Here is a 16,174-nt window from a genome sequence, read left to right as displayed (position 1 = left end):
ACATATACACATTAAAATATATTTGTTTCTGCACAAATGAAATCATATTGTATTTGCAGTACTATATTTTTTTCTTTTTGTACTCTTCCTCCTGTTACTGAGGGAGGAGGACATAGAGTGTATTCTTAGTGACTGTAAGACAGACTTCAGAGTATAAAGTGCAGTTTCAGAGTTCTTATGTGTAGTAAAATACTCTCAGCCAAACCTCAGCAAAAAGTCTTAATTTACAACATATTTTGTTCCTCTGTTCAATCATTCAAAGTTAAATATGATTGGGAAACTTGAGTTTGATTTTTTATTTTGTTGTGTATTGAATGTATATCACAGTTCTGGAAATGAATTAGTTTTTTTCCTTGTTAAAAATGAAAATTATACACTGAACTAAGATATAGGTGATAAGTGAGATTTTACAGTGGTTCATCTGGACAGATGGATAATTCCTTGTCCTGATCATTTTGACTAACGTTTGAGGAGTATTTTTCACTAAACCCATCTAGTGCGCTGTTCCTAGGCAGCCCCCTGAGTTACTTGTTGTCATGCATTTGTTATTACAGCATAACCTGATCAGAGAGACAACTTGGGAAGCTGTTCAGTAAGGAGCCTTACTATTTTTGGCAAGGTTCAATACTTTCTCTATTACTACAGGAATCTACTTATACAAAGAAACCCTAGCCAAGAATGTCATCTGTGAAGAGTTCTTTGACATGTGAAAATTTGTGATTGGTAGTTCAGTTCAGCTGCTCAGTCGTGTCCGACTCTCTGCGACCCCATGGACTGCAGCACGCCAGGCCTCCCTGTCCATCACCAACTCCCAGAGACCACCCAAACCAATGTCCATTGAGTCGGTGATGCCATCCAACCATCTCATCCTCTGTCATCCCCTTTTCCTCCTGCCCTCAATCTTTCCCAGCATCAGGGTCTTTTCCAGTGAGTCAGCTCTTCGCATCAGGTGGCCAAAGTATTGGTTTCAGCTTCAACATCAGTCCTTCCGATAAACACCCAGGACTGATCTCCTTTAGGATGGACTGGTTGGATCTCCTTGCAGTCCAAGGGACTCTCAAGAATCTTCTCCAACACCACAATTCAAAAGCATCAATTCTTCAGCGCTCAGCTTTCTTTATAGTTCAACTCTCACATCCATACATGACTACTGGAAAAACCATAGCCTTGACTAGACGGACCTTTGTTGGCAAAGTAATGTCTCTGCTTTTTAATATGTTATCTAGGTTGATCATAACTTTCCTTCCAAGGAGCAAGTGTCTTTTAATTTCATGGCTGCAGTCACTATCTGCAGTGATTTTGGAGCCCAGAAAAGTAAAGTCAGCCACTGATTCCACTGTTTGCCCATCTTATCTGCCATGAAGTGATGGGACCAGATGCCATGATCTTAGTTTTCTGAATGTTGAGTTTAAGCCAACTTTTTCACTCTCCTTTTTCACTTTCATCAAGAGTCTTTTTAGTTCTTCCCTTTCTGCCATAAGGGTGGTGTCATCTGCATATCTGAGGTTATTGATATTTCTCCAGGCAATCTTGATTGGTCTCCTACCGGCCTGAGAATAGAGCCCTACTTTGTGTACTTGGGCTTCCCTGGTAGCTCAGCTGGTAAAGAATCCGCCTGCAATTCAGGAGACCCTGGTTCAATTCCTGGGTTGGGAGGATCCGCTGGAGAAGGGATCACTTCCCTCTCCAGTATTCTTGGGCTTCCCTGGTGGCTCAGCTGGTAAAGCATTTGCCTACTTGGGTTCAATCCCTGTGTTGGGAAGATCCCCTGGCGAAGGGAACAGCTACCTACTCCAGTATTCTTGCCTTCAGAATTCCATGAACTGTATATAGTCCATGGGGTTGCAAAGAGCTGGACAGACTGAGCGACTTTCACTTTCACTTTTGTATACTTAGGCAGTCTTTGACTTCAGATTTGCTTCCTGTAAGGACATAAACAGAAATCTTGGACAGTTTGTTTTTATTTTCTTGTCTATTTCCAGAAGGTAAACTATATGAAATGGAATGTTTTCATTTCCATTTAATCAATTGAAACTCTGTACAAGCAGTTCCATAATCTTAACTATGATTAAGCATTCCAGGATTTTAGATAACTGCAGCTGACTTGTCTGCAACTGACTTGACCCTTGCCTGGGCAACACATTTATGAGTTGCAGTGGTTTTTAGTGCACAACTGAGAGAGTGAATAGCTGAGATAAGTATTTGTTGTCTGCTTCTCATGTGTAGGCACTGGGCTAGTCATGGGAGAAGTTAGTTAAGATATACTCTGTGTCCACAAGGAGACACATTTTTAGTTTGGAAAATGGAAACAAAAATAGTCAGTTATATTATAGCATAATAAATGCTCTAATAGAGGTTGGACTGGATAAAAATATATATAAAATGCATTTAGCCTGTTAGATTATAAACTTTTAGAGAATAGGGTCTAATATATCTCATATCTCCTGTAATGAGATGCATGAAATAAGTACTTAAAATTATTTATGTCATATATGAATTAATGTATAAATCTCATCAGAGAGAGTCTCTTTTATATTTCATTCAGTGGAATTAATTCTTTGATGCACTTCTACTAATTTATCTAGTTTTAACTTTTTCTGTTACTTATTTCTCCAAATTTACACTTCCTGAGAAGATCTTACACATCTCCTTCTCAAAATATAGGCATTGATTGAGAAATTGAATTCATTGTCTTTTGTTCTCTCAGCTTTCTGAAGGTATCTCTTTTTACCAGTTTATCATATTTGCTCTCTGTCTTTTGTTGCAAATTTATCCATCTTTTGGTAGATACTGAGTTATAAATATATTTTTAATTTTTATTTATATATTTTAAAAATGTATTTACTTTTAATTGGAGGATGAGTTACATTTTTCTTGGTCCTCATGAGTAATGATAAGATAATTAAAAGTAAAAATAGCCATGATATTTTAGATAGGTAGTTTTTGATTCTTTTTGTGGTAAATCCTACAAGAATAAGGGACACCATCTACAAATAAGAATTGGCTGATTTTACTGTTATAGGAAATCCTAAGAAACTTTGGTTCCTTTTTTAATCTTTTCACAGTATAGTGCTATATTGACTTTTTTTTTTTTCTGGCCATAAGTAAAATTAAAATAAAATAGAATGCCAATTTTTACTTGAGTACAGCCAAATGAACTTTCTATATTATTAGTTAATTTTTTCCTGGGTGATTGCAATCTAGTAACTGGTTTACTGTTAAACCATTTTCATGATCTTTTATTATGGCTTCATTATACTAAAACTACTTATTAAATAGAGCCACTATTTTTTAACCTTATGTGTAACCAGATAATTTTCTAAATCTTGAAATTAAACACAATGGGTTTTATTCTTTTTTATGTGATGATTTTGTCTTGCCTTTAAAATATTGTACCATTAATCATTTGCTGTTAGAAGTAAACTGTACTGATTATACTGCCTGAAAAGTGTTATTAGCTCACATGTTATAAAGTATAATTTTTTTTATCTTAAATAGATCATTGAGGTTGGACTTTGTGAAGTTTTTGAATTGATCAAGGAGACACGATTTTCTCATCCATCCCTGTGTCTCAGGAGTCTCCAAGCCCTGCTTAACGTACTTCAGGGTCAGCAACCGGAAGGCCTTCAGTCAGAGCCACCCGAGGTCCTAGGTAAGAGCTTAGGCACAGTGAATGAAGCCTTTGAATGTAAAGAGCTTCTCTTATGAAGCATATACTGACTACAGCCTGTAATTCAGTCTCTGTTGATGGTGCTGAAACAGCAGGGGTATAAATTTTAAGTTACTTTGCTATGTTCCACTGGAGTTATAGTTCATGCACAGACATTTCCTGATTATTATGATGATGGCAAATAGAAATTCTTAGAACCCAGAAATAATCCTCAAGCCTTATTGTCACCATAAACTTAAATCATTCTTACTAAACCTTTGAGCAGAATAGCTGACGTTGACTTCATCTAACTTTACATGCTTTTTGGAGAGTCAAAGGAGTAGGAAAAGAGGAAACAAATACCAACTCAACACAGCACAGTTAGTTTCTAAACAAAAATAGGTTTGTATTTATCATGTTGAAGGTAAAGCTTTTGAATTAGTAGCAACTTCCATTAAGTGAAAAATATTTGCTTTGTGTAAAGTGCATTTAAGTTTTATGAATGCCTGCCTTTCATTTGCCAGTGACCTAGACTCAACACATACTCTTGTAAGCAAGGTGGGGGCTCTTTAAGGAAGAGGAAGAGATGGAAGCTTAATTGTGAAGGCTAATTGCTTTCCTAACTCTGGGCCTTCAAAAATCTCAGTTCAGTTCAGTTGCATCCAGCTCTTTGCGACCCCATGGACTTTAGCACTCCAGGCTTCCTTGCCCATCACCAACTCCCAGAGCCTACTCAAACTCATGTCTATCCCGTCGGTGATGCCATCCAACCATCTGATGCTCTGTCGTCCCCTGCTCCCACCTTCAGTCTTTCCCAGAATCAGGGTCTTTTCAAATGAGTCAGCTCTTCGCATCAGGTGGCCAAAGTATTGGAGTTTCAGCTTCAGTTTCAGTCCTTCCAATGAATATTCAGGACTAATTTCCTTTAGGATGGACTGGGTGGATCTTCTTGCAGTCCAAGGGACTCTCAAGAATCTTCTCCAACACCACAGTTCAAAAGCATCAGTTCTTCAGTGCTCAGCTTCTTTATAGTCCAACTCTCACATCCATACATGACTACTGGAAAAACCATAGTTTTGACTAGATGGACCTTTGTTGGCAAGCTAATATCTCTGCTTTTTAATATGCTGTCTAAGTTGGTCATAACTTTTCTTTCAAGGAGCAAGCATCTTTTAATTTCATGGCTGCAGTCACCATCTGCAGTGATTTTGGAGCCCCTCAAAATAGTCTGTCACTGTTTTCATTGTTTCTCCATTTATTTGTCATGAAGTGATGGGACCAGATGCCATGATCTTAGTTTTCTGAATGTTGAGCTTTAAGCCAACTTTTTCACTCTCCTCTTTCACTTTCATCAAGAGGCTCTCTAGTTGTTCTTCACTTTCTGCCATAAGGGTGGTGTCATCTGCATATCTGAGGTTTGATATTTCTGAGGATTCTGAGGTTTCATAATCTGAGGATTGATATTTCTCCTGGCAGTCTTGATTCCAGCTTGTGCTTCATCCAGCCCGGCATTTCGCATGATGTACTCTGCATGTAAGTTAAATAAGCAGGGTGACAATAAACAGCCTTGATGTACTCCTTTCCTGATCTGGGAAAGAGTCTAGAGTTTTCTAAATCTCATGCATTAGCTTGTGTCAATCATATATGTGGACCCTAACTGTGGAGTTTCCAATTCAGTAGATTTGGAATGAGACACAAGAATTTGCATGTTGAGTAAGTTTCTGGGTAATGCCAAAGCTGCTGATTAGGGGACCATACTGCTGGTCTGAACTCGACTTTGGGTCTTTTTCTTTGCTTGGCTGTTTGGATTATGTTAGACCCACATGTGAGAACCTCATTACTTGGTTTTCATTTTGATGTCAGATTGTTATTTTTTTGGATCATATATCATAATTAGTTTCTGAGTTCAATTTGTTTTGTTACTATTTTGTTTTAGTTAGTGGTAGGGAGTACTGGCCATGAAAATAAGCTGAGGATTTTTAAAAACAACAGCACCATGTTATTCATGCTACTACCAAATACAAGCTGCGCATATTAAGAAGCAGGCATCTTGTTTATTGTCTCTGTAGCACCAGTGATTGTATTTACATTGCAATGCACTACTTGACTTCGTGGCATTTTTTTGAAGATTTAATTAAATTAATACTTTTATTTAAGAATATCTTGCTAGTTATCCTTTCTCTGATTTTGGTTTTCAGTCTGTCTGCCCTCTGATGGAGAAGGATAAGAGGCTTATGGAAGCTTCCTGATGGGAGAGTCTGACTGAGGGGGAAACTGGGTCTTGTTCTGATGGGTGGGGCCATGCTCAGAAAATCCAGTTTTCTCTTGATGGGTGGGGCTGTGTTCCCTCCTTGTTACTTACTATGGTGGAGGTAATGAAGACAGTGGGACCTCCTTCAAAAGGTTTCATGCAGGCACTACTGATCTGGTGCCCCCAACCCTGCAGCAGACCACTGCTGACCCATGCATCTGCCAGAGACTCTTGGACACTCATGGGCAAGTCTGGGTCAGTCTCTTGTGGGGTCACTGCTCCTTTCTTCTGGGTCCTGGTATGCACAAGGTTCTGTTTGTGCTCTCCAAGTGTCTTTTCCCCGGTCCTGTATAAGTTCTGGCAGTTCTGTGTTGGGGTTAATGGCGACCTCCTCCAAGAGGGCTTATGCCATACCCAAGTCTGCTGCACCCAGAGCCCCTGCCCCTGCGGCAGTCCCCTGCTGACCTGTACCTCCACAGGATACTCTCAGACACAGTTCTGTCTCAGTCTCTGTGGGATCTTTGGGTCCTGGTGCGCACAAGCTGAATTTAGAAAAGGCGGAGGAACCAGAGATCAAATTGCAAACATCCGTTGGATCACTGAAAAAGCAAGAGAGTTCCAGAAAAACATCTACTTCTATTTTATTGACTATGTCAAAGCCTTTGACTGTGTGGATCACAAGAAACTGGAAAATTCTGAAAGAGATGGAATACCAGACCACCTGACCTGCCACTTGAGAAATCTGTATGCAGATCAGGAAGCAACAGTTAGAAATGGACATGGAACAACAGACTGGTTCCAAATCAGGAAAGGAGTATGTCAAGGCTGTGTATTGTCGCCCTGCTTATTTAACTTATATGCAAAGTACGTCATGAGAAATGCTGGGCTGGATGAAGCACAAGCTGGAATCAAGATTGCTGGGAGAAATATCAATCACCTCAGATATGCAGATGACACCACCCTTATGGAAGAAAGTGAAGAACAACTAAAGAGCCTCTTGATAAAAGTGAAAGAGGAGAGTGAAAAAGTTGACTTAAAACTCAGCATTCAGAAAACTAAGATCATGGCTTCTGGTCCCATCACTTCATGACAAATAAATGGAAAAACAATGGAAACAGTGTGAGACCTCATTTTTGGGGGTTCCAAAATCACTACGGATGGTGACTGCAGCCATGAAATTAAAAGACGCTTGCTCCTTGAAAGAAAAGTTATGAGCAACCTAGACAGCATATTAAAAAACAGAGACATTACTTTGCCAACAAAGGTCCATCTAGTCAAAGCTATGGTTTCTCCAGTAGTCATGTATGGATGTGAGAGTTGGACTGTGAAGAAAGCTGAGCACTGAAGAATTGATGCTTTTGAACTGTGATGTTGGAGAAGGCTCTTGAGAGTCCCTTGGACTGCAAGGAGATCCAACCAGTCCATCCTAAAGGAAATCAGTCCTGAATATTCATTGGAAGGACTGAAACTGAAGCTGAAACTCCAATACTTTGGCCACCTGATGTAAAGAAGTGACTAATTTGAAAAGACCCTGATGCTGAGAAAGATTGAGGGCAGATGGAGAAGGGGACAACAGAGGATGAGATGGTTGGATGGTATCACCGACTGAATGGACATGAGTTTGAGTAAGCTCTGGGAGTTGGTGATGGACAGGGAGGCCTGGCCTGCTGCAGTCCATGGGGCTGCACAGAGTCGGACACGACTGAGCAACTGAACTGAACTGCTAGTTGTCCTTAGCTCTAGATTGTAAATTAGCCAATCATTGAAGTATTTACAATGCCCACTGAAACCAGTATACCCTATATCTTAACTTAGAACAACATGCTGATCATTCCTTTCCTCCTAGATCTTCTGCCATTCTGTTTTCCTCTACCATTTGTTATATACTTTCTTTTATTTTCATGTTATACATAAATATTCCCTTTCCTTTATTCTTTTCAAAATAGATCTTGTTCTTAATGCTGGCTTTTAAAATTATAATATGTGCTTTAGTTTAATTATCTTCTTTCTATCCAAGCTTAGGTCTCCTGATCATAATTTGTTTTCATTTCCCTACTAACAGTTTTAAATGCTGCTGTACTGTCTGTGGTCTCTCTTCTATCCTTCCAATGCTTATTTCTGATCTGTTCACTGCTTTGACTTATTTTTCTGTTCAGGCATTTACCATCACTTCATATTTTTTATGTTGTTTAATTAGCTCCAAGATTTTAGTAGTAATTTGGTTCTTTAAAGTAAAATTTGTATAGAAATCTCTGTTTTTTCTATTAGTTACACTTTTTCCACAGTGTTTTTTTTCATGTTGCTCATGAAAATATATATGCATCTCTCATATTGTTAGGATAGCTTGATGATTATTATACGTCAGACATCCCTTTGCTGATGGATTTGATTTACAAATTGTTCAGTTTTTAAAAAATCCTTCCCTTATATCAGTCTTTCTGTTCAATTTAAGGTTAGAGGATATGCTCTCAATTATTCACTTAAATGTTCTGTGCTAAGAGCATATAATATAAGGGCTATCAGTATAAACATTGTTGCTGTTATGGAATTTAGCTGTAGACTGTTGGACGCATGTAAGCAGGAATTCTAAGAATTAATAACAGACTTCAGAGAAGATGTGACATTGGAGATTTGAAGGGTGAGTAAGAAAGAGTTAACTAAGTTTCTAGGCAGGTGGGGAGAGCATGTGGTAAGGTTTTTTTTTAGTCTTTTTATTTGTTTATTTTTGGAGGCTAATTACTTTACAATATTGTATTGGTTTTGCCATACATTGACATGAATCCGCCACAGGTGTACATGTGTTCCCCATCCTGAACCCCCCTCCCACCTCCCTCACCATCCCATCCCTCTGGGTCATCCCACCACTCCCGAGCACCCTGTATCATGCATCAAACCTGGACTGGTGATCCGTTTCACATATGATAATATACACGTTTCAATGCCATTCTCCCAAACCATCCCACCCTCGCCCTCTTCCACAGAGTCCAAAAGACTGTTCTATACATCTGTGTCTCTTTTGCTGTCTCACATACAGGGTTATCCTTACCATCTTTCTAAATTCCATATATATGCATTAGTATACTGTATTGGTGTTTTTTGTTCTGACTTACTTCACTCTGTATAATAGGCTCCAGTTTCATCCACCTCATTAGAACTGATTCAGATGTATTCTTTTTAATGGCTGAGTAATATTCCATTGTGTACATGTACCACAGCTTCCTTACCCATTCGTCTGCTGATGGACATCTAGGTTATTTCCATGTCCTGGCTATTATAAACAGTGCTGTGATGAACATTGGGGTACATGTGTGTCTTTCAATTCTGGTTTCCTCAGTGTATATGCCCAGCAGTGGGATTGCTGGGTCATATGGCAGTTCTATTTCCAGTTTTTTAAGGAATCTCCACACTGGTAAGATTTGGAGGTAGGAAGGGAAAAAGACAGTGAGCAGAGTGGAGAGTGCGAGGATGGGGAGGCAGGGAATAGGCCATGTGGAGCTTGATAGGCTGTGTCCAAGGAGGATGGTTCTGTTTCTAGAAGGAATTGAACATCACTGTCTACTTATGTTTAAAAAATTCTTTATAGTCTTACACTATCTTCTTCAATTTGATCTAACTTTTTTTGTTGCCAGGGACGTTCTTTGTCTTCATCAATGTCTAGGATAGTTCCTGATGTACGGGGAGAATGCAGGAAATACTGGCTGAATAATTATAAGATGAATGGGCAGGATAATAATGGCGGGATGAACAAAGGAAAAAGGTAGATGAAAGGATAGAGGAAAAGGAGGACAGTTGGAGAGAGAGACAGAGTGAAGGCTAGATGGAATAAGGGAAAAGACTGAAGGATATAGAGAGAAGTGAAGTAGGGAGTGAGAAAGGAAAGAAGGAAGAGGAGTAAATAACAAAGGAGTGAATAGATTTGAAAGAAAAAACAGATTTTTTGGTTTAAAATTTCTCTTTGACTATCAGAATGCAAAAGTGAATTATAGGAGCTAATTTATGAATACTTTTAGTAGTCCAATTAAGAGAAGGTGGTAGATAGCATGGGTTGGGGAGATGCTGATGAGATGCAAAAAGTGGAGGAATTAGGAAGTAAAATTGACAGGACTTAATTAATTAGGGATTAGATGCGGAAGACGGGGACTACAAGAGGAAGCCTCAGTTTCTGGGAGCTAAGAAATAAAATACAGATGGCCTTTTGCAGAGAATTCCAGCACATCAGTTCTCTCTCTTTCTTTCTTCCTTCCCCTTCCTTCCTTCTCCTTTCCCCCTTTTTTTCCATTGTTCTCAAATTTTCTCTCTTTATGACTCTGTTCTTTTCTTCTTCTTCTTTCTCTCTGTGTCTCTGAGTATGCACTGCTGTTGTGTTAGCAATTAAGCCAATTTTATATGAAAGCAAATTTTTGCATGTGTTCTATGTATTCTTTTGTCGTTTTGCAAATAAATACATAGTTTTTTGGGCATATAACATTTTAAGAAGCCTGTATTTTCCTAATCTAAAAGGTGAAAATAAATGCAATGAATAGTTTGTTACTCCTAAATAGGCTAGTTCTTGAATACTATGAATGCCTGAAAGCAAGTTTCTTTTAAATGATTGTGGGTAGATTTCCATTTCTTCATTTACAAAAATATGGAGTTGGACTAAGTATTCTGTAAGATCCTTTTTATGTAAATATTCTAACTTTGGGTGAAAAAGGGTAGCTAGAAAGGAACAAATGTGAACTGTTGTAGCTACCTTAAGTATTTTTTTGAAAAACGAGGCAAGGTTTAAATAAATGAACAGATACCATATAATGTTCTGTATGTTGAATGACATAATTGAGTTCTGTTTTATCCACAGAGTCTCTCTTCCAGCTCCTTTTGGAAATCACTGTTCGAAGTACTGGAATGAACGACAGCACAGGACAGTCTCTGACAGCACTTTCCTGCGCTTGTCTCTTTAGTCTGGTGGCTTCCTGGGGAGAGACAGGAAGGACACTGCAGGCCATCTCTGCCATCCTCACCAACAATGGCAGCCACGCTTGCCAAACTATTCAGGTATTTCATATCTCGAGCTGCTTAGAAATGGACAAGAGACCAAGTTGCCATTTCGCCTCAATTTCTGTCAATTGGAATTCACTGCTTTTTCTTGCTCAGTATAGTGGTTGATCTATCCCAGGTTGATGTATAAATAACCTAAGACAGTTGATCTAAACTGCATGTGTGTTTAATGCTGCGACATGAAAGGTATAATAAAATGAAATTTGGTGAAAACTTACATCTTCAGTGTAGTTTTTATGTCAGCACTGCAGCCTCCTTTTCCTTTAACATGGGCTTGCTCTCTGTCCTCCCCCACCTCCCATCTTGCCCTGAATTTTCAAATGTAGAATTCCTTCATAGTTTCTAAATATCTCTTCCCCATTGAAAGAAAAGCATATATTATTTTTCCAATATTTCTAATTGGTTGTGATAGTTTTTCGTGGATTGATGTGTTTCTGAGCTATTTCTGCTTCACATACAGCATTTTTTTTTTTTTTTTTTGAGCTTTTACTGGGCAGTTGTGGAATAAGCTCTTCATCCTTGTTAGTGATGAGAAATAGAAACTTACTTATAGGCAGACTGGATTTAATTCTTTTGGAATGTTTTCTGGAAATTGAAGAAGTTACAATTTTAAGTCTCTGTTACGTGCTCTTTCCTGGCCCCTTGGATGATCTCCAGAACATGTAGAAGGGATGCCTGAACCCTGTCATTAGCAGCCAAATATAGGGAAAGGGGTAAATGGGCTACTGTCTGTGACTTGTTCAGTGATTTTGAACTTTCCATATCAAACATGAGCAGTGTCCTTTCTCTAGATTTCTGTTCTTATTCTTTTCCCTCTTTTTGTCCTGCTGAAGTCCTCTTTCCCGTCTTTATGATTCTTACTTATTTTGAAGTCCAGTTTATTGATTTCCAAACTGTTCTCTGCTGTGCTTTGAAAGTGAAAAATGAAAATGAAAGTTGCTCAGTTGTGTCTGACTCTTTGCGACCCCATGGACTATACAATTCTCCAGGCCAGAATACTGGAGTGGGTAGCCTTTCCCTTCTCCAGGGGATCTTCCCAACCCAGAGGTCGAACCCAGGTCTCCCACATTGCAGGCAGATTCTTTACCAGCTGAGCCACCAGGGAAGCTTTAAGGATTCAGCAAAATTTTAGTTTAAATGTAGATAAATACTTTCAAAATTTTAATAGAATAACACAAACATTCAAATATCCATGCCAAATGTTAAAAATATAGTGACCATATACAAGGTACTTATTAGAATCCAGTGATTTTTTTTGTGTGTAGATTTATTTGAGAGGATATGACATGAGTTCTTAAACAGTGAGTTGAAATTAGCCAGTGCAGAGGGAGGAGGTGTTGGTATTGGTGGTGTAGAGAGAGAGAATAGTCTTGGTATCTGTGTGCTAAAGCATGGAAATAGCAGTAAGAGTGGAACACTGAAAGCTGGAAGAAGTTTATGTAGTTACAGTGTAGAGAGCCTTCAGATAGCAGAGACAGGACTTGAACCCATGTCTGTCTGGCTGTAGTTATGCTCAAGCATTGGGCTGCACAAAACTACTCAATCCTCTAAAGCAACAGCGGTGGCTCTCTAAGGACCTTCCGCATCACTGTATCCCCAGCTCTAAGTCAAAGGCCATATTAAAACCTGTTATCTTAACATGACCTATAGTGTTCTTCGTGATTTGGCCCCATTTCACCTACCTATTCATTTCACAAAACTCTCTTGGCTGGGCAATGATTAGGAGCAGGTAAGAAAAGCCTTCTCCGAAAATGTAAGTGTTGCATCTCAAATTATCTGGGATCCAAATGCAAATTACTTATCTTGTTCCAAAAAGCTTACGCTGAGACTTTAAGGTAAGGTTGCCCATAATGTGAGGTCTCTTACTGGAAGAGACTAAAGTCCCTTCTGTAAACATGAACTCCAGATTTCACAGACTTCCCACTGACACAACACTACTGAATCTGGACTCACGAACAAAAAGGACATAGAAAAAACGCACCACCATTGAGAGTCTCCTTTCTCCCAATGTGAGAGAAAAGAGAGAGTAAAGCAGAATCAATCTTGACAAGTCTCTCTCTATATATAATTTGATATTAAGTGTGTATATATTTAATATGATTAATAAAGTGTCAAAAGTATTATTAAGGAATAAGGATATAAAAGATAATCAGATCAGAAAACAAACCAAATAGAACTCCTGGAAATGAAAAACCAAATGGTTACAATTAGAAACTTAAAGGATGAGTTAACCAGTGGATAATGTAGTTGAAGATAGAAGCAGTGAACTGAAAGATAGAGGAAGAAATTATTCAGAATGCAGCACAGAGAGATAAAACATGAAGAATAAGAAACATAGAGAATGAGAAAGTTTGAAGTACAATCTGAGTTCCACAAGGCTAGTAATAGATTCATGGAGAGATAGTATTTAAAATAATGGCTAAGATTTTCCAGAATTGGTGAATGACTTGAAATCCTCAGATTAACGAACTCTAGTTTATCAGAATAAAATTTCTAGGTACTGCCACACTGTTGGTGAGAAATCAATAGGAGAAAAAAAGGGGTACATCTGAGACTTCTAATTGTAGTTCTGGGTTTTCTTAAAGCTAACACTCAGAAAGCAGGAGAGAAATAGGGCCATGTTGGAGACGCCTAGTTTCTGCTCTCCTCTCCACCCTTGCAGTCTCCACAAAGATTACAATAAAGGATTCTTTTTAAAGTATAAACTTCTAAGAATGGGACACATTTTTAGAACGTAAATACTGGGAAAGCTTAAACTTCTGAAGAAGCTAATACCCACAGAAGGTAAGTTGATTTTCACCTAAAAATACAGATAGAATTTAGAATTGGAAGTAATAGGTGCCTGGAAAATGGTGGTGAGGGGAAAAGCTAAAAATAGACTGGGATTCTGTGTAATGAAAGCTCCAGAACCCCAGAGCCCTTCCTCTACACTTCCCAGCCGGTCACCTGTCCTCCTCTCCTACCCCTAAGAGTTAGGTTTTCCGTGTAAAGAAATTTGAGCCAGAGAGGCCAGGGGAAACCAGGCACAGTTGAGAGTGAAATTGAGGAGCCAGGCTGAATGTGGAGATTAAGTGAAAGTCTCCATATTGATGATGGCCTTCCTCCATCCTCAGAGTTCCCAGTATACTGAGAGTGAGGCTTATAGCTTCTAGGAAAAAGACTGGAAGATTCTTGTTTGGAGAAAAAAGTGAGGAAAGACTTACAGATGCAGACATCTGGCAGGTAGTAAGAGACCCTGCAGTGAAACTGCTGAACCTGGCGGGATCAGTTTGAGGTGAGCTCGCCGTCTGTCAGACTCTGTCGGTTCACAGCAGCTTTCTGTCAGTTTTTTTAGTTGCTTACTCTTTACAAATAAGTGTATAGCCAAGTATTTGGAGAAGGAAACGGCAACCCACTCCAGTTTTCTTGCCTAGAGAATCGCATGGAAAGATGAGCCTGGCGGGCTACAGTCCATGGGGTCGCAAGGGTCAGACATGACTTAGAGACTAAAGAGAGAGAGAGAGCCAAGTATTACTGGGTTAACGTGAAAGACAGAATACCCTAAATCAGTAAAAATAGTAATAATAATACTAACAATTTTGCTGAAAAGAGTACATGGAACAGAAAAACTCTAAGAGTAATTTGTATTTTAAAGAGGGATGAAAAGATGATTATTTACATTAAAGAGCAGTGTTTTTGAAAAATTCAGAACAAAGATTTTGCAAGTTAAAAAATATAAGATCACAATAAAATCAGTAGAAGCGTTAGAAGTTCAGATTAAAGAGTTCCCCAGACAATAGAAAACAGAGCAAAAGAAAGAAAATAGATTATATAAAGTAAAATTAGAGGATCCTTCTAGAAAATCCAGTATTTAATAGGTATTCAAGCAGAGAGGACGGGCTTCCCTGGTGGCTCAGTGGTAAAAAATCTGCCTGCCAATGCAGGAGATGTGGGTTTTGATCCCTGGATGAGGAAGATCTCCTGGAGAAGGAAATGACAACCCATTGTGGTGTTCTTGCATGGGAAATCCCATTGACAGAGGAGCCTTGTGGGCTGCAATCTGCGGGGTCACAAAGGGTTGGACACATCTGAATGACTAAACAACAACAAGCAGAGAGGAAGAAATTACCTAAGCTTCATAAGGAGACTTCCCGTCCCCCGAGTTACACATTTCAGATCAACAGAACACACACTGAGTGCCCAACACAGTGAATGACAGAAAGACTCACACCAAGAATAACTTTGCAAAATCATAACACAATAAAGAAAGAATAACGGTCCCAGAGTGCAAAGACAGGTTATGTACCAGAGATTGAGCAGAATGTTGTTGGACTTCTCAAAAGCAGCATTGGCATAAAGAATAACAAATGGTGCCTTCAGAGTTCTGAGGGAAAATGATGTTCACTCTGCTTAGTGCAGCTCTCAGGCATGTGTGAGGGAAGATAAAGATGCTTTTGAACATGCAAGGCATGGGACAGTTTCAACCTCTGTGCCTTCCCTTGTCGTTAGGGAGCAGGGCTTCTTGAAGGATATTGCCAACGGGAAACATTAGAGATGATGTTTGAGAGGAGGATGAGGAACCCATAGGGGTAGGTATAGAAGAAACTTAGCAAATGCAAAAATAGGGCAATTGTTGACTCAGTGAAAAAAAAGAAATGTAAGGAAAATATAGTATGTGATACAATTTTGTTACAGGCACAATAAAATAACTTCTGAATAATGCTTTAACTAGAGAGGATTATATAGCTCAATTTGGAGGATTTGAGAAAAAAGGAAGAGTATCATCTTTGATAGTAGACTCATTAAAAGTATCTGAAACAAAAAAAATTGAAAATGAAGCTGTGGCATATAAGAATGTGGATATCAATTCTAGATAAGACAGTTTAATGTAGTTTAATGTAGTTACTTCTAGGGGGAGAATTTGTAGTATTCAACCATATACATAAATAAAAGTTTCCTAAAAGTAAAAGTTCTGCATTTTGATTGGGTCAGAGGCCTCAGGTCTCAAAGGGGAAGAGGAAATATCAATGAACAGTGGGTTATTTATCCCTCTGAATCTCTGCCCTCTAGAACAGTGCTGTCCAATAGAAGTATACTGTAATCCACCTATGTCACTTAAATGTTTCTATTAGTCACATTAAGAAGATAGAAACAGATGAAATTAATTTTAATAATGGATTTTCTCAATATATCCAAAAATAATTTCAACATGTAATCAATATGAAATTACTAATAAAATCTATACTCTTTTTTTTTTT

At 38.6% G+C, this 16,174-nt stretch overlaps 1 protein-coding gene across 38 annotated transcripts in view; it reads left to right on the top strand.

The window, feature by feature from the left end:
- The window catches only part of MYCBP2 (MYC binding protein 2), a 270,702-nt gene that overhangs the window by 50,529 nt on the left and 203,999 nt on the right, over positions 1-16,174 (top strand). For all 38 annotated transcript variants that reach the window (XR_015138240.1, XR_015138239.1, XR_015138238.1 and 35 more), the window contains 2 exons: positions 3,499-3,652; positions 10,738-10,934. Coding sequence is in view for 33 of the 38 variants with exons in the window: in XM_086330007.1 (XP_086186133.1) it covers positions 3,499-3,652; positions 10,738-10,934 (351 nt within the window). In the remaining 5 variants the exon portion in view is untranslated. The remainder of the gene's footprint in view (positions 1-3,498; positions 3,653-10,737; positions 10,935-16,174) is intronic.

The sequence above is a fragment of the Bos grunniens genome, chromosome 12 (assembly GCF_055505025.1).
Source record: "Bos grunniens cultivar Pamir isolate PY7600 chromosome 12, Bosgru_T2T1.0, whole genome shotgun sequence".
NCBI lineage: Eukaryota > Metazoa > Chordata > Mammalia > Artiodactyla > Bovidae > Bos > Bos grunniens.
Note: the sequence above shows the minus strand (reverse complement) of the source record. Positions and strands in the feature narration are given on the sequence as shown.